General features: G+C 39.9%; 1 protein-coding gene across 1 annotated transcript; it reads right to left on the bottom strand.

Moving 5' to 3' along the window:
- Positions 1–14,474: 14,474 nt before the first annotated feature.
- On the bottom strand, positions 14,475–19,618 carry Rdh14 (retinol dehydrogenase 14). Its single transcript, NM_001109276.1, has 2 exons — positions 18,778–19,618; positions 14,475–15,498 (listed from the first exon to the last, which is right to left on the bottom strand). The coding sequence occupies exons 1-2, from the start codon at positions 19,162–19,164 to the stop codon at positions 14,881–14,883; spliced, it is 1,005 nt and encodes a 334-aa protein (NP_001102746.1). The 5' UTR covers positions 19,165–19,618; the 3' UTR covers positions 14,475–14,880.
- Between the last annotated feature and the right edge of the window lie 41 nt (positions 19,619–19,659).

Here is a 19,659-nt window from a genome sequence, read left to right as displayed (position 1 = left end):
TCCTGAAAGACTTTCATTAAACCTTTGGCTCTCAAGCTTTAGTTAGGTAAATCACTGATTTCCTGAGTTCCAATTTCCTATTCACTACAGAGAAATAAAAATTCCCTGCACACCATGTTGCTATTAGCATTAGAGGTGATACCAGTAAGATCTCTCACAAAATTTGTTGTTATACTAGAGAGAGATTTTGCAAGTGAGTTTGAGCACATGCTATTTTTGTGTTGTTAAGTGATGATCTTTGATCTAGAGGATCACAAAGAATGTGTCTTTATTGTAAGAAGAGTAAAAAAACCTTCAAGTTTTTTTCATCTGTTAATTTCATATGGAAATTTGTTAAGGGATGAAATAAATGAACACTGGTTATTGCAGAAGTAATTATGTCAGCCTGAGAACATCCTGTTTAATCAAGCAAAAGCAGACTACTCACTACAATAGTTTAGATCCCAGAAACTTCAAGATGGAAGGAACCATTAATTTCAGTGACACACAGAAGCATGCGGAGAAAATAGTGGAAGGGTTCAAAATACTTTTTCAGCTTGTGTGACTTCTCTTGCATGACTTCTCCATAGACATTCCTATTTCCCTCATACTAACTCTCCATTACCATTGATATAGCTACCAAAAAATGATGAAAACTGTTCTGTAATTCTCTTCCACTGTTGAATAGGACTGCTCCAGAGAACCTCTATGTTCCTTTTTCAGCCAGAAGAGCTCTCTACTCTCTTCAGACACTGAACACCAAACACTAATAATGTATTGATGAGAGTGTAAAAGCACACAGCTTTTGTAAGAGTCCGTCAGAAGACCCCCACTCAATAGGGCCACAGAGACTGGAATTGCTGCAATCTGCAAGAGGTTTATTGTTCCAACATACATTGGAACCCAGTTGCTCAGCACGCAGGCAAGAGGAGACCCCGAGCTCACAAAGCACACACTTTTATAAGCATTTTGGCAGGGAATTCAGCAGGTGCCTGAGGTGGACGACTGTGATTGGTTACCCTGAGCAACATTTAAAATTATTGGTCAAGAAGTTAAATCAGGAACAGATAAACCAGTTAAACAACCCCATAACTCCTAAGGAAATAGAAGCAGTCATTAAAGGTCTCCCAACCAAAAAGAGCCCAGGTCCAGACGGGTTTAGTGCAGAATTCTATCAGACCTTCATAGAAGACCTCATACCAATATTATCCAAACTATTCCACAAAATTGAAACAGATGGAGAACTACCAAATTTCTTCTACGAAGCCACAATTACTCTTATACCTAAACCACACAAAGACACAACAAAGAAAGAGAACTTCAGACCAATTTCCCTTATGAATATCAACGCAAAAATACTCAATAAAATTCTGGCAAACCAAATCCAAGAGCACATCAAAACAATCATCCACCATGATCAAGTAGGCTTCATCCCAGGCATGCAGGGATGGTTTAATATACAGAAAACCATCAACATGATCCATTATATAAACAAACTGAAAGAACAAAACCACATGATCATTTCATTAGATGCTGAGAAAGCATTTGACAAAATTCAACACCCCTTCATGATAAAAGTCCTGGAAAGAATTGGAATTCAAGGCCCATACCTAAACATAGTAAAAGCCATATACAGCAAACCAGTTGCTAACATTAAACTAAATGGAGAGAAACTTGAAGCAATCCCACTAAAATCAGGGACTAGACAAGGCTGCCCACTCTCTCCCTACTTATTCAATATAGTTCTTGAAGTTCTAGCCAGAGCAATCAGACAACAAGAGGAGATCAAGGGGATACAGATCGGAAAAGAAGAAGTCAAAATATCACTATTTGCAGATGATATGATAGTATATTTAAGTGATCCCAAAAGTTCCACCAGAGAACTACTAAAGCTGATAAACAACTTAAGCAAAGTGGCTGGGTATAAAATTAACTCAAATAAATCATTAGCCTTCCTCTACACAAAAGAGAAACAAGCCGAGAAAGAAATTAGGGAAACGACACCCTTCATAATAGACCCAAATAATATAAAGTACCTCGGTGTGACTTTAACCAAGCAAGTAAAAGATTTGTACAATAAGAACTTCAAGACTCTGAAGAAAGAAATTGAAGAAGACCTCAGAAGATGGAAAGATCTCCCATGCTCATGGATTGGCAGGATTAATATAGTAGCAATGACCATTTTACCAAAAGTGATCTACAGATTCAATGCAATCCCCATCAAAATACCAATCCAATTCTTCAAAGAGCTAGACAGAACAATTTTCAAATTCATCTGGAATAACAAAAAACCCAGGATAGCTAAAAGTATCCTCAACAATAGAAGGACTTCAGGGGGAATCACTATCCCTGAACTCAAGCAGTATTACAGAGCAATAGTGATAAAAACTGCATGGTATTGGTACAGAGACAGACAGATAGACCAATAGAACAGAATTGAAGACCCAGAAATGAACCCACACACCTATGGGCACTTGATTTTTGACAAAGGAGCCAAAACCATCAAATGGAAAAAAGACAGCATTTTCAGCAAATGGTGCTGGTTCAACTGGAGGTCAACATGTAGAAGAATGCAGATCGATCCATCCTTATCACCCTGTACAAAGCTTAAGTCCAAGTGGATCGAGGACCTCCACATCAAACCAGATATACTCAAACTAATAGAAGAAAAACTAGGGAAGCATCTGGAACACATGGGCACTGGAAAAAATTTCCTGAACAAAACACCAATGGCTTATGCTCTAAGATCAAGAATCGACAAATGGGATCTCATAAAACTGCAAAGCTTCTGTAAGGCAAAGGACACTGTGGTTAGGAAAAACGGCAACCAACAGATTGGGAAAAGATCTTTACCAATCCTACAACAGATAGAGGCCTTATATCCAAAATATACAAAGAACTCAAGAAGTTAGACCACAGGGAGACAAATAACCCTATTAAAAAATGGGGTTCAGAGCTAAACAAAGAATTCACAGCTGAGGAATGCCGAATGGCTGAGAAACACCTAAAGAAATGTTCAACATCTTTAGTCATAAGGGAAATGCAAATCAAAACAACCCTGAGATTTCACCTCACACCAGTGAGAATGGCTAAGATCAAAAACTCAGGTGACAGCAGATGCTGGCGAGGATGCGGAGAAAGAGGAACACTCCTCCATTGTTGGTGGGATTGCAGACTGGTACAACCATTCTGGAAATCAGTCTGGAGGTTCCTCAGAAAATTGGACATTGAACTGCCTGAGGATCCAGCTATACCTCTCTTGGGCATATACCCACAAGATGCCCCAACATATAAAAAAGACACGTGCTCCACTATGTTCATCGCAGCCTTATTTATAATAGCCAGAAGCTGGAAAGAACCCAGATGCCCTTCAACAGAGGAATGGATACAGAAAATGTGGTACATCTACACAATGGAATATTACTCAGCTATCAAAAACAATGACTTTATGAAATTTGTAGGCAAATGGTTGGGACTGGAAAATATCATCCTGAGTGAGGTAACCCAATCACAGAAAAACACACATGGTATGCACTCATTGATAAGTGGCTATTAGCCCAGATGCTTGAATTAACCTAGATGCCTAGAACAAATGAAACTCAAGACGGATGATCAAAATGTGAATGTTTCACTCCTTCTTTAAAAGGGGAACAAGAATACCCTAGGCAGGGAATAGAGAGGCAAAGATTAAAACAAACACAGAAGAAACACCCATTCAGAGCCTGCCCCACATGTGGCCCATACATATACAGCCATCCAATTAGACAAGATGGATGAAGCAAAGAAGTGCAGGCCGACAGGAGCCAGATGTAGATCGCTCCTGAGAGACACAGCCAGAATACAGCAAACACGGAGGCGAATGCCAGCAGTAAACCACTGAACTGAGAATAGGACCCCCGTTGAAGGAATCAGAGAAAGAACTGGAAGAGCTTGAAGGGGCTCAAGACCCCATATGTACAACAATGCCAAGCAACCAGAGCTTCCAGGGACTAAGCCACTACCTAAAGACTATACATGGACTGACCCTGGACTCTGACCCCATAGGTAGCAATGAATATCCTAGTAAGAGCACCAGTGGAAGGGGAAGCCCTGGGTCCTGCTAAGACTGAACCCCCAGTGAACTAGACTGTTGGGGGGAGGGCGGCAACGGGGGCAGGATGGGGAGGGGAATACCCATAAGGAAGGGGAGGCGGGAGGGGGATGTTTTCCCGGAAACCGGGAAAGGGAATAACACTCGAAATGTATATAAGAAATACTCAAGTTAATAAAAAAAAATTATTGTTCAACTTGAATACGAAGGTTGAAGGTTGTCTCCTTCATTTGGCCCTGTCCTGCCCATCTTGTGGAATTTGTGGTATTTCCTGGCATTGTCTTTTTTTCCCCCCTCTGTTCTCTCTCTGTCCTCATCCTAGGCAGGGTTAGGTGGGTAACCCCAGGCAGTCATGGGTGGAATGGAAGGTTTCAGTCCGGCTGTGAGCCTGTGGGGAGCTCGCCTGCTATTTCTGACAGGGTTCTCACACTTTGCCACCAGGGAAACTTGTTCCTAAGCACCAGTGAGGTGGTATGCATCTTACCTTTCAGGTTACTGATTAACTAATTAATAACTCAATATTAAAAAACATAACCCAGTGTTTTATAATTGATTTGTGGACACTCATGCTAGAAAAGGGGACAGGAATGACTCGGTCATGTGCCTGACTTTCATGCAGTCAAAATGTTCCACTCTTTCTGGCCTTTGACTCACTGACCTTGCCCTCTCTGCTTTCAATGACTTCTCTGCTCTCATTTGAAGCCGAAAAGTAGAACTAAATATTTTTCAAAATTCCATTATTAACATCTTTCTCATCTACTCTCAACATTTCCAACACTTTTATAGGGATATCTACCACAAGTCATTCTGCAACCTTAACCTCATTACTGTGAAGGAAGCCTATGGTATACTACATGTATCTTAGATGGAAAGAACCTATGATAAAATACTCAGGTCAAGCAGACATGGATATGGTTCTAGAGATAAGTGTATATACGGATATTCTTTCACATGTCAGCCTCTCCCACTGTGAACATCATCCCTATTCCGACCTGCTTTCTAAAATATGGATGCCTATATTTCTCTGAGAGAGATACAGAGCGATAAAATGTAGTCTGAGAAGTACTTAAAGAGAAAAACGTCACAGTAAAGTCAACAGCCAACCAGACAGTGGGCATGAGTCCAGAAGCTTCTTGAAGATCCACTGCTAGAGCACACTTTGTGGTCAAGGATTCACCTAATGAAAATATTACCTGTTATGTCACCAAACATACAATTAAGAACTCACTTCCTTCTCTTTAATCTCCTTTCTCTCAGTCCCTTCTCCATTTTTGTTCCTGCATTTCTTTTAGACAGAAACAATTCTGGGTCAGAAACTTTGAATGTAGGTCAGTGACCTCATCCTTCTACTGGAGACCCTGTCTATCTAATGGAGGTGATCTCTTCAGGTTCTATCTCCCCACTGTTGGGCATTTTGGCTAAAGTCATCTCCATTGAGTCCTGGGTGCCTCTCACATCCCAGATCTCTGGGACTTTGTAGAGGTCTTCCAACCCCCTCATCTCTACCCCAACAGATACATATTTTCATCCATCCTCCTGGCCCTCTGAACTTCTCTTTGTTCTCCCCCAATACCTGATCCTGACCCTCCTTTCCCCTTCCTATCCCCTCTCCCACTTAGGTCCCTCCCTTCCTCTGCCTCCAGTGATTATTTTGTTCTCCTTTCTACGTGGGATTGAAGCATCCACATTTGGGCCTTCACTGAAGGAAAGGCTATTTAGTGACAGCCCAACTTGGGATCCATCACATGGGTAGGCACCAAACCCCAAAACTATTACTGATGCCATGTTGTACTTGCAAACAGGAGCCTAGAATGGCTGTCCTAGACAGGAGCCTAGCATGGCTATCCTCTGAAAGGTTCTACTAGCAGCTGACTGAGACAGATGCAACCACTGAAGTGAGGTTAGGACCCGTATGGAAGAAGTTAGGGGAAGGATTGAAGGAAATGAAGGGAATGGCAACTCCATAAAAGAACAACAGTATCAATTAACCTGGACCCCTCAGAGCACCCAGAGACAAAGCCACCAACCAAAGAGCATACGTGAGCTGGTTTGTGGCTCCAGGGCACATGTGTACCAGAACACTGTCTTGTCTGGCCTCAGTGGAAAAGGATGTGCCTAATCTTGTAGAAATTTGATGTCCCAGGGAAGGGAGACGGGGGTAGGTGAAGTGGGAGGGTGGGTAAAGGGGGTTGGTGAGCACCCTCTTAGAGGCAAAGGGGAGGAGGAATGGGGTGAAGAAATCTTGGAATAGGGACCAGGAAGGGGGCAACATTTGGACTATGAATAAATAAAATAATATAATGAATAAATAAAGAAAGAAACATATTTATAAAAGATAAAATAATAGTTTACTTCTGCTCTGATTCGTAGCTCAAAGATTCTTGTTCCATTTGATTTTCTAAACTAATTTTCCTTATTGGAATTAACAATAGATTTTCTCCTCTCCTTTTTATTTTTTTTTGTCACTAGCAAAAATATCAACAAATTTAACCACTCAAAAGTGCTAAGCTGGGGTTTATACATTGCACAATTTAATTTCACTAAAGAATTGGCATGTTAGCTGCTTTTCTCACCAGCTTAATGTCTCCTTCCCTTTCAAGCTGTAAAACACTCAATTTCTGCACTCCTAGCATCTATCTGTACCAGGGTTATTTAGTCATTGACAAGGTCAGTAATCCTGGTGGCCTATTTTATTTATTGGAAGCAGAGTCCATCTTGGCTATTTTAAGACAAAAAGAACAAAAATATATTAAGTTCTAATAAAATAATGGAAAAATCTATAAGTTACAGAGAATATGACAAGAACTAATCATTGAGGTGAAGTTACTACTTCTACCATAATGAGGAAGGCAAGGAAGCTGGAGGTTTCTGCTGGAATGACAAGTTAGAACTTGGGTCATCAGAACTCTGCCTGGGATCAGGAAATGGGATCAGGATATCATCAACACTGTCCCCATCTCTCAACACTTTTAGTCATGAGAATATCCAGAATCATCAGTGCTGTGCCCCAAGGCCTTCTTGCCATCGAAACAAACAGACAAAGCACAGGAAACAAAGCGGAACCAAAGGAAGTGACTGTTTCAAGGATCTTTCCTGCCAGTGGGAAATATGCAATAGCGGCAGGAATAAGGCTTCTTTCTCAGTGTTTCTGTCAAAATTTCTCTTTAGTGCCATCCATTTGGGATGACATGTTTCTATCCACAATATAGCCAATGCAGTTATTTCTGGGTTGGCTTCATAACAACATTTTAGAGAGGGTCTTACCTATCCTGGGCTAGCCTAAATACAGTTATACAGTTATAGCTATACAGCTAAAGAAGAACTAGAATTTTCTGATCCTCCTGTCTCCCCCACTTCCTAAACAATGAGACTACTGCCACATTTCTGTGCCAAGTTTATATGGATCTGGAGATAGAACCTGGGGCTTCATGCATGCAAGACAAGTTTACTGACTGAACTACATCCCCTCAGTGTTATTTTTAAATGCAACTCTTCATAAGACGTTTTAAATTCAGTTTTATTTTTCTAATAGAAAATATATTATCATACAATATATTCTGATTATACTTCCCATGCCTCCAACTCTTCCCACATCCTTCCTACTTGATCACCCACCCAAGTCCACACCCTTACTTTCTCTCATTAGAGTACAAACAGACATCTAATGATAGACAAAAATAAAAGATGAAATGAAAATAACACGTTGGAATAGGACAAAGCAAACAAACAGAAGAAAAAAAGAAAGAGCCAAAGAGAAAGCACAGAGTGTTTTTAAGGTAAGAATTAAACTAACACCAATTGATTAGATCTGAATGTTTAATGTTCTATGTCTGGCCATGTTTCTGTAAACTTTATATATGTTCATGTAGGCTAGTCCATCTTCCACAAAGCCAATCATTTGCACACAATGTCTTAAAATAACTTATTTACTTGTGTGGCTACACAGGCATGGCAGTCCTGTGGACGTTAGAGGGTGACCTGTGGGAACTGGTTCTCTCCACTGTGTGGATGTGAATGATTGAACCCAGGCCATGGGTCATGGCAGTCAACGTCCTTCCCTGCTTAGCTGTCACACCAGTCTGCATGCAATGTCCTGATTCTCATATACATTTCCATTTACTAGTGTTATCCAGAGTTAGCTATAAACTGCACTTACTGTAAGGCACAGCTTGGAATTCTGGGTCCTACGGCACTCTAAGCTCATACAATGATGAGGTATGCAGTATGTGAATCACTGAAAAAGACTGCATCTTGCAAAGAATGAGAGTGGACACTCAGCCAGACATATTTTCACTGCAAAGAGCACCCACTTGACTGTTACTCCATTCCTTTCTACTCTGCTACTCCCTTTTCTTTGTAACCACATTCAGGATTTTGTAGTTTTCAATTATTTTTTTTTCTAAAATACCCACACACACAGTCATCTTTCTCAGTTCACTAAGAGAGACACCGCAAAAAAAATGTGTAATCAAAGAATAAAGATAATATACATCCACACTTTCTCCAAAAGGCCACCTCGACTTTTACAATAACCCCGACTTCATTTATCTATAGGATGGCTCTTGATAGCTTTGTGTGAGCATTTGAAAGTTCAGCCAAGCCAGCTGCATGATCAACACAAAGACACTAGCTCCCACACACAGGGTTACATGGATTAAAGAACCCGATCCATCAGTAAATCTGCCAGATGGCAGTGGAATAGAGCTTGTAACTCTCTCACTTTCATTTCAACAGCAGCAAACAATGTTCAATGTTTAAAATAAACTCTTCCAGATGAGCTAAAGATAAACTCAGAGGTGGGTGGACCTGCTCTTGCTGGGCTAAGGCTCTGAAGTGTTTGATTACATTAGAGAGAAACCCTTGGGTAGAATCCCCTTCTGTCAACAGATTGCTTAGACCTGGACACTTACTACATGAAGCCATTTCCTGTGCTTTCATGGCTTGGTGGTAGAAACTAGCTGGGCTGCCTTTTTTTTTTTAACAAGCTAATAATGATAGGGTTCAGCATTTCTTCAAACCCATACATACAGCTAAAAGGTCAATATGTATGCAGGTCTTCCAGATTAAAAACCCCTGTATCTATTTAATCTGTTTACCACAAAATATTTGACTTAAACATTTTACCAGTTTCACGGGGGCCAAAAAAAAAAATGGAGGTTGTTAGGAGAGCTTCCCATTTCACTCTGCTAATTGTTGGATAATTAATTAGCTCTGTGTGATGTAATGACAACCACAACCAAAAAAAAGGGCTACAAATATTTTTCTGTAAGTTTGAATTTATAAATGAAAGAATGAATATCTTTTTTGATGTCTTTAAACTCAAATAAAGGCAATGGGACTGTAACGCATCATACATAAGACAGCAACTTCTGAATACAAGATGACGTGTTAAAACAATAAATTTTAAGCATCCAGGAACTTTGCTATTTAACATAATTAGTAGGCACTTTGTAAATGAGGGAGAGAGAGAGGCAAAGCTGATAATGAAATTAAATCTGAAGCAGCAGCTGCAAAAACATGTTTGAGCCACACTAATTATATCAGGTAATCAATTCGGCACGTTGGTACATTAAAAAAATAAAGTTATCTCCAAATTTAGAAGTCTTTGGAAAATTATGAATCACCCACAGAAAATATGTATCACAAATCACATCGAACTGTAATTCTTCTGAAATGGCAGCGATTACTGTGTTTTACACAGTAGAAGCCTTCTTACTTGAATCTGGCTGGTTACTTGTGCAGGCTTAGGAAAGACGGAAACCATAATTGTGAGTCATCTACACCATGAAGCTATTACCTGCACTTGAACCAGAGCACATCCATTCATTAGCCCATCATCTCATTCGAGGTTAAGGGCTTAATCTCCCTCCTTGCTGCTCTTTGAGCTTAAACCCACTTGGAATTGTATCTTCATATTCGACATTCACTAAAGAGTACAGTCTATGATTTCTAACTTTTGTGTCATTTTTTTAAAAAGATGACCAAACAGTGTAGTAGAGGGGTTAACAACAGGAAAGCTATACAATTCTGGGAGCATACAAAAATGCCATAATAAAGCCCGTTGTTTTGTCTGCCTTCAAATTAAACAAATAAAAAAAAAACCAATGCAAACAAGCAGTAGATACTGGATTCAGTGTTAAAAGTCACTTGCAAGTGACTGAGTACTGGAATCTTTGGCGTGTTCACAGCATTTATTTTTAGAAAAAGATAGTTGTTTATAACTTTATTCAGCAGTGAACTCCAGTGATTTCCCTCATTTCCTTGTAGGTGAGCACTCAGGCTAATTTTCACAGAAAATCACTTTTCTTTGACCTCATAGTTTACCAGTTTGTGTTACGATTATTAGATTGTACTGTGATTAACAGCAAACCCAGCCAATGAAGTACACAAGGACACACATGTAGCTTTGGCTGGCTTTTCTCTGGTGCCTCCTACATCCCCAGGAGTCAGACACTAGACCAATTCAAACATATAAAGGACATTCAAATATGTGTTAATTTGAACAAGTGAATGCTATGTAATTTGCTTGTTTTATTAATGATAGGAAGAAAAGGAGGAAGGGTCCACAGTCATGTCAACCTGCGGTATGTGTGGCACAAGAACTCCCGGATACCTGTGAATGTAGTCTAACACAAAATTACAAACTTACTTAAAACATTATGCCACTTTTTTTTGTTACTTTAAAAAACGTAGTTTTCCAATTTTCCAGCATGAACTTTCCAAAGTACTCTTGCAAAGGCCAAAGGTTGGACTCACAGCTTGCTAAAGAAAAGCCATCCACCTAGCACCTTCACAAGCTGAGAGAATCAGTCTGAGTGTTTCTCAGGAAGAATGGCAATTCTGAACTTACATTAAGCTTGTACATGGTGGCTGTCTAAGAGTGAATCTACTCTACTTTGATTAAACATCTGGCTTGGCAAAAACCTCTTCCTTGCTGTTTGCAGAAAACTAGGCATGCCTTCCAACTTTCCTGTAGGAATTAACTACCTTCCTCCATGTTGACCTATAGCTAATTTAACTCCCCATTGTCCAGGGAAGCCTTGTGAACATCTGAAGCTGTCTGTGGGGGCCCAGCTCCTGAAGGGTGATTAGTAACATGTTCTCTTTAGTGTTCCTTGGGACATTTGGAATCAATTAAATATTCAAATATAGATTTTTCTTAGATCTCTGGCCAGACCCAGCAGGTTTGTGCAGGGAAGAAGTTGGAGGAAGATAACTGCTATTCCTCACACCAGAATTTATAGCTGGAGATAGATTTAAAAATATACTCTTTAGACCTCCTGGGTCTTAAGGCAAATAATCATACAAGATTAGAAATTATATAGAAAAACAGAAGCAGCTTCATAGAGTAAGAGTTTTTGCATTATTACAACTGCTGCATAGAGATGACTTGATGGTGAATGTACCAGCCTTGGAAGGTAGCGTTAAATGTTGAAATACATTACAATGTCCTGGATTAGCTAAGAATGGTTTTTATAATTTTATAATATTAGAGAAAATAAAAGCAATGTTAAGACTATGTAACATGAATTGGAAATGACTCATTATATATGCACATCTTGATATGCACATCTAGTTATTTACAAAAACTGGATTACTGATTCTTGGTTTAGAGGCCTTTTCGTCAGATGTACACAATGAACCATCCCTATCGCTGATTCTTATTACACTAACATCACTAATAGTCACATTTTTGACAGAAAAGTTGATGTGTTTTCATGTTATCATTTCACCAAATGCTTAGATTTCTCTGTCACATCCATTCACTGATCAGTCCTTTAATGTACATAGTTATCAGGCAGCAAAATAGTTCAGTTCTCTCTACAGATGCCTGCTGAGCTGAGTTTGATCTCCAGGACCAAGGGGAAGGTGGGAGGAGGGAGCTGACTCCACAAACTTGTTCTATAATCTTGATATATATGCAATAGCTCAGACATATATGCACCTTCTCTTATACACAACAATAAAGTTTAAAGTGGATATTATATATCTAACATGAGAGCTAGGAAAACAACCTTTAGAAAGGTTAAGAAGTTTCCCATGATTATTGGGACAGTTAAGTTGGGAAATAATTACTTAAACCCAATGTAGTGTTAGGTTAAGAAATGGAATTACTTTCCCAGTTAGATGGTAATTAAGAACCCCTCTAGATTAAGTAATGTGGGAGATGTTGAAACTGCAGACCAGTGATTGTATTGCTTCTAGGACCAAACTGCTTAAGTGGGTCAGTTAAAAACAAACAAAAAACAACAACAAAAACATATTCAAGAATTGGGATGGAAAAGTGGGGTTTACCTCATTTATTTCATTACCTGGCTCAGGATTGCTCTACCAGTAGTTGCCAAGTGTAAAAAGATCAAGATAACAGAACTGTTTCCCTCATTCCTTTTGTAGGTAGAATGATCGGAAGTGAGCTTTCTCTCAGAGCTGGAATAATCGCCCAACTGTACCTAGTAGGCTGGTGCTGTGGGTCCTTGATTCCATTAGCCACAGTGGTGAGAAAGACACCTTCCAAATGACAGCTCATTTTACCATAATAGTTGGTGTTTGCAGATAAGTATTTTTCCCCATCACAGTAAATTAATATATCCTATTTTATTGTGGTGCCACCAACAAGAACTCTGAAAGGCTCAAAGGGTCCAAATCCCTGAAAAGCATCAGATATCCTAACACGGCCAGAAAAAGATGGTATTAAATGAAAAAGGAGCTCCTTTTTAATGAAGTCAAGGTGTAGGACAGATTTATTAGCTTCCATTCCAAGTTGCATTCTTGTGTACTTCCTGTCCATATTTCCAAATTCAGCAGTCTTTTTGTAGGATAACCTTCTAAAATACTTTTCAAAGAACACGATGTACCTCTGTTTGTACTCCCGTAGAAACACCTGTGGTGAATACACCCATTTGTTGTATTCATAGCACAGTGCTCTAAAGGAAAACACACCTTTGCATGATCTGCCAAGACCTTGCCAGTCTGAAGAACCAATATTAATAAGCAGGTATGACATGGTCTTTAAAATAACAAAGAGTTAGGTCTGCCCCAATGGCCATTACGCTAAATGGAGCTGTCTCTCACTTGGTATTTTCATTGCTTTTTTTCAATATTTTGAGGTGTCAAGACAGAAAAATAATGGAAGTTATTAAGCTGATACTTCTGGTGTTACTCTGCAGATGCCAACAGTATATCCATTTGGCTCAGTTATTTTTGACTAACACCTCCTCATTCTTTGTTGTACTTCTTTACCACTCCCTGTCAGCTACACTCGGATCCCTTTTTTTTTTTTTTTTTGGAGCTGAGGACCGAACCCAGGGCCTTGCACTTGCTAAACAAGCACTCTACCACTGAGCTAAATCCCCAACCCCTGGATTCTTTTTTCTTTAAGATTTATTCATTTATTTCATGTATGTGAGTACACTGTAGCTGTATTCAGACGCACCAGAAGTGGGCATCAGATCCCATTACAGATGGTTGTGAACCACCATGTGGTTGCTAGGAATTGAACTCAGGACCTCTGGAAGAGCAGTTAGTGCTCTTAACCACTGAGCCATCTCTCCAGCCCTACATGCTGATTCTTAAAGGAGAAAAACTTTTTTTCTCTGAAAAATTATTTTAAATTGTCTAACTGAACCCGAAGTGAATAATTAGTTCACTTTAGCAAGGTACAAAATCAAAGGAAACGAAGAAGAAAGAATTGATTCTGTCTCCAGGTACACTTGTTGGGCACAGATCAGTTGTGTCCTTGAAAAGGCTACTGCAGACTTAAGGAACACATAACGAGATAATGATCTAAAGTCAAGGGTATGGGCTGCTCTTCTACATGCAGAGCTGGGCACTGTATATGGACAGCGGTAGTCACCAGACATTTACTGTTTAAAGGGTATAAATTTGAATCTAAAGAGTAAAATTTGAGTTTAAAGAGTTATAAGAATATAAATTTCATAGTTTGTTTCTACATCTAGTCCACTATATTGGGCCTGTGGTGACAGAATTCTTTCCACCCAACAGCACTGAATACGAGGCATATGGACAGTTCACGAAGTATCTCCAGTGTGAATTAAGGAGCTTAAAGTTTAAATAAGAATGATTTATCAACTACGACATTCTATAATGTCCCTTTTGGGTAATCCAGTCTGACATCACTGCTATATTTACATACTCAACCTTACGTTGAGTGCTCTGAATAAAGAATTCTACAGCTGGAAAAGGAAAACAAAAAAACAAAACAAAATGGAAACTGGAAAACCATCATAGGATTGGAAGTGTGTAAGGACACCAGGTCATAGACTGCAGGTTTAGAAACAGAACAGTGTGCAAGATATGACAGAAGAACCCCGCACAGCAAAACCAAGAAAGGCTAATGAGGAAAAATTAAAGGACTACATTCAGCTGCTTTTAAAGAAATGCACACTGAAAAACCTACATCATACATTTATTCCAAGTGATGATTTATGTGCATACATTAGGCATTTCCACAAAACAAACATTGTAGTAAAAATTCTGAACATTTTTGCCATGAAAATCAAAATTTTGGAAAACCCTCTTAAGATATCTTTTAAATTACCAGTATATTTAAGTTATAATTGCCCAATTATATTTAATAAAACAGAATTGTTACATTTTAGTTATGATCCACATTTATAACATCTTTGCTGAACTTTGTATTAGCCCCAAATAATAGCAGTGTCCTTCAAATGCCCACATGCATCTCTCAGGATTGCTGCAAGGCTGTTTTCAAGTAGCACATGCTCACAACATACCATTCCTGTCCAAGGGTGTAATGGATCATCTTATAAATAGTCCTGTTATCTTTACTCCTATTTTAGAATGCCAACCATCACTTCACTGATATCCCACAGTTTTCTTGCCACTGACTCATCCATAGCTTTGGGTAAGAGTTCTTCCTCCTTACAATCACCGAAGTACCTTCCCGATACACCTTCCACATCGGGTGAAGAGGCTAAGTAGATGGAGGTCTGGGCACCTTCTAATGGAGTTTTGAAAAAAGCCCAGGATACCAAATTGAAAAGTGGTCTTGCCAGCAATGGGATGTGTATATGCCTCCCCAGGTTTGTTCGCACAATACCAGGATGCAGCACGTTGACAGTCACATTTGTTCCTTCTAAGCGATGGGCTAGTTCCCTTGTGAAAAGAATGTTAGCCAGCTTGCTTCGACTATAACAGAAGCTTTTATTATAGCTTTGTTCACTGTTCAAGTCTTCAAAGTTGATGTCTCCATATTTATAAAGTTTAGAGGAAACGACTACAATCCTGCTGGGAGCTGAACTTTTGAGGAGCCCAAGGAGAAGATTGGTGAGAAGGAAGTGGCCCAGGTGGTTCACTCCAAACTGCATCTCAAATCCATCTTCAGTCTTCGTATATGGGCACTGGAAAACCCCCGCATTATTGATCAGGACATCTAGCCTGGGCTCCTCCTTTGAAACCAGGAAGAGAATGCAGAATTATGAACACATTTTCCATATGTTTCTTTCATCTATGTTTTACTAAGAACAAGAAGTTGAGACTAACACTAATTTCAAGTTTTAGTTGGTATATCTGGGAACTATTTGTAGCATTGTCATGATTTTTCAACTTTGTAATTATAAGTATATATAGTTTCACATTTCATTCAGATGTTGATTATGTTAATTATCAAGGTCTTTCTTAAAAAACAAATTGAACAAATTTGAGGATGAGAGAATCCTAGGATTCCATGTCTCCCTTAATTTCAGGTGAATTAGAAAAACATCAATTTTGGTGTTATCATGTTAAATTTGGTATTATCATATCAAACTTATATGTCCCTATGATAAACTCTAAAAAACTTGCAAAATATGAAAAATATACTTTTCAAGTGATGCTGCATGATTAATAGGGCCTACGTGGTCCCTTTCTCAAATAACCTTATCTACTTCCAATAATATTCTAAGTTCAAGGTAAACCCAGGTGACTTGCTAAGCGTCAACAAGCTCCTAAGAGGCATGTCAGACCCAGCCTGAAGGTGCTTAGACTCCAAAGCCCATTCTCATAATTAGTAACCTAGTCTGGTCTTCTAATTGGAATGTTTAAAACAGAGCTTGGAGGGTAAGCAGGGCAACCATATCCAGCAGAAGGTGGTATTGTGACTCCTATCTTACTGGTAACACCATCAGTAGTAAATTAAGATGCTTTACTCTGTAATTCTGTTAAGAGTGCACTTCCTTAAAACTGGTACAAAGAGAGGGGTTGGGGATTTAGCTCAGTGGTAGAACACTTGCCTAGCAAGCGCAAGGCCCTGGGTTCGGTCCCCAGCTCCGAAAAAAAAAAAAAAGAAAAAAAAAAAACTGGTACAAAGAGAAAGTCATGGATGCAAACTTAGGGCTAGAGAGAACTGTGACTAAATCAAGACAGGAAAGTTAATAAAATCATTGAGTGGTTAATTAAAATATATATTACTGACAACAACAGGGACTGTTACACAAGTGTCACAATAGTACGGGAAGTAAGAGAGCATTAACCTTCACTGTGATTCTAGAACGGTCCTTCCTTAAGGATCAAGAGGTTCCCAAATTACAGAACCTATATAGTCAGCTTGGTACTTTTATCATATACCTCCACATTTTCTAAAATTAAAGTCCTACATTGTACTGTTCTCACAGAGAACCTTCTCATTCCTTGTAGAATTTGTTTTTCTTTGGCTCTTTCCTGGCACCTCTATCTCTTCTGATGATAGAGGAAAACAAATGTACAACATATTCCAGGTGTAAGACCATGGTGATGACCCATCATTAAATCAATTTCAGGTCAAATTTCATTTCAACTCTTAATGTTTTTTTCCAAGTGTAAGTAAAAGAAAAATGTGTTAAATTTCACAACTGTTATCAGAGGCTACCTGTCGTGTTAACTGTTTCTCATTCTGGCCTGTCGAAAAGACTTCACGTTTTTCCAACAGTCAACTTCAAAAAGGTCTAAGTTCACAGATATGGCAAGAAAGGAGTGTTCGTCTTCACTAATCCTCTGGGAAAGTTTCCAGAATTAATCATTTGTGAGCTATCATTCTTTGCTGGGTTTAAGACTTTATCATTTTCTATTTTTTAAATTCTAGGAGATAAATACCATAAATTCCATGAATACCAAATAGTAGAATGTCAAAACTTCTATTTCTTCTTTCTTCTAATTATAAACACTGAAACTTCAGAGCCAAGCAAGAATGTAAATTCTTAGGACAGCACTATTTAGGTACCTCTTTGTATTCTGACTTTTTTATTGGTTCGAACTCAAGACACCAAAGCAACAAAGGTGTCAGGAATGAGCATGCACGACCTTACTGACATATCAGCGAGGCAGGATGACTTGTTTCCTATGCTTTCAAAATCTCCCGGAGACAGGTATTGGTACTTCATCTGTTACATGCAAATAAAATGCTAACAACAAAACAAAATACCAACTTCTCTATCTGGCTGGCTCTCAGTAAGCAACACGATGCCCCAGAACACAACAGGAGTATGATGTGTAATGGCTTAAACTTTGAGGGAAAGAGTGATACTCTACTCATTATCTCAAAAACAATTCGCTCCAAGGGGTTCAATATGGTCTCTCTTCTGATGAAAGGGTTTCTTTGTACAGCTGTGCTTTCAGTAGTTGTTAACAGCTACTGTCTTGAACGCAAGTGAAAGGCTAAAAAGTCTATGTTGAACAAGAATGAAGGTGGCTGTGTCCAACATGAACACAGTTCCATTAATAAAAATTGTAAGAATTAAATATCTAAATGTTAGCAAATGAACTTACAGATATTTCTTTTGGTCTAAGTACGCCATGGAAAAGGAGAAAAAAGACGTTTAGGACCTCTGCTTTCAATTCAAGAGATTCCAAAAGAGACAAGCGCCCTCTTGTATCTGACTGCCTTTAGATCTACCTCTAGCAAGTCACCTTGGCCACAGCCTTTCTACTTCGGTAGAATATTTACCATACACAAAGAAACCACACTCCTCAGCCTTCAAGCACCAGGAGATTAAAGCAAGGAGTCTGGGACAGACATATCAAGTTACTTAAGCTTCCTATGCCTCAGTTCCCTATTATGAAGTAGAGATTGTAATGGTTGTTTTACATGCGTTGATTCAAGATCTAACAATAGCCAAAGATATTTAAAAAATGTCCTTAGCACATCCCCTTAGCATACATCAAACCTTCCATAAAGCTAAACATTTAATTATTTTTATTCCTGCCCCTTTTCAGTCAATTAGTGGAATTCCAACTTCCATTTTCTTTGGAAATTACAGTAGAGTCTGGTTAGGGAAAATGCAGGGTGTCAGTCAGCAAGTGACACCCCCTCCTTCTTCAGCAGGACAAAACAAAAAATAAACAAAACCAAGAAATGGAAATGAGAAAGAAAAACAGAAAGAAACGTTTTTACAAAAGGCCTAATCAAAGCTCTTGGCTAGCTTTTCTCCTGCGGTGCTCTAAGATCTTTAGTGACACCATAAGATTTGGCACACATTTCACTTTTGACAGGGGGTGACTTGTAGACTGTCCTCGCCTAACAAAACGAAATGTCCAGACACTGGCTTATTTATTCATTTCTGAGGACCTCCCAGGAAATCCTTCTCAGCCCTGCCCCTCCTCCTAGCAGGGTCCCAGAAAGGCAGGTGTCATTCCTAAGTCATGGCCACTCTCAAGGTCACCCCAGGCCTCAGAGGCCCATCCCGTTAGGTGACTGGGCTCCATTAGACCCACACCTGTAGCAGTTCTTGGCAGAAGGCTCGCACGGAGCGCAGCGAGGCGAGATCCAGCTCCTTAACGACCAGCTGGCCATCGGTGGCATCGGGCCCGAGACCCCCAGCCTGACCAAGCTCCTGCCTGAGCTGACCCGCTGCCTCCTCTGCTCGGGCGCGGTCCCGACATCCCATGATGACCCGCGCCCCCAGGCGTAGCAGCTCCCCGGCCGTGGCGCGGCCCAGGCCACTGTTTGCTCCGGTGATCAGCACTGTCTTCCCGTGCATGAGGCCCGGGTCTCCGCCTCCCTGCCGCCGCTGGCCACTTGACCCAGAGAACCGCCGGGCTGCCAGCCACAACGCCCCGCCCAGTGCGGCCAGGAGCGCCGCGGCCACACTAGCCACTGCCATAGCCTTCCGGGCAGGGTGCACAGGGCCTAGCACACCGGTTCCGGAGTCCAGGGGGCCACCTACACGCGAAGGACTCTGGGGCGCCGCCTGCCGTCCTGGGCTAGTGCGCGCGGGGCTTGCTGGGACTTGTAGTTTTCCTCCTGAGGCCGCCTTGACAAAGAGTTCATCTTATGAACTACACCTGAAACCACCAGCGAATTTATTTAGAAGTGAACAGTGTTAAAATTGGTATACGCTCGTGATGCTACAGAGAAATTCATTTAGCTGGCTAAAATTAAAATGAGCAATGCTTCTTGGAAATTAAGATTCTTGTGAAACAATTTAAGTAACAAAGCTCTAAACTTGTTTAAAGAGGCACCATTCCAACTTACACAGATAGAAGCAATGGAATGCAAAAATTCTTAGGTTAAAGAAAAGTAGCTCGCCTGACTGTAGCTTGAAAAATATTTTTCAAAAAAAGAAAGGAAAACACCAAAAGTTTTGTGGTCAAATTAT

The sequence above is a fragment of the Rattus norvegicus genome, chromosome 6 (assembly GCF_036323735.1).
Source record: "Rattus norvegicus strain BN/NHsdMcwi chromosome 6, GRCr8, whole genome shotgun sequence".
Lineage (NCBI taxonomy): Eukaryota > Metazoa > Chordata > Mammalia > Rodentia > Muridae > Rattus > Rattus norvegicus.
The sequence above is the reverse complement of the archived record's forward strand: the minus strand, read 5'-3'. Positions and strand labels throughout refer to the sequence as shown.

Excerpts from the sequence above, each read along its gene's own strand:
- Rdh14 (NM_001109276.1), bottom strand. The coding sequence starts at position 19,164 with ATGGCAGTGGCTAGTGTGGCCGCGGCGCTCCTGGCCGCACTGGGCGGG. Across the intron at positions 15,499-18,777 it reads TCTGCCAAGAACTGCTACAG|GAGGAGCCCAGGCTAGATGT; the intron begins GTGTGGGTCTAA and ends CTGGTTTCAAAG.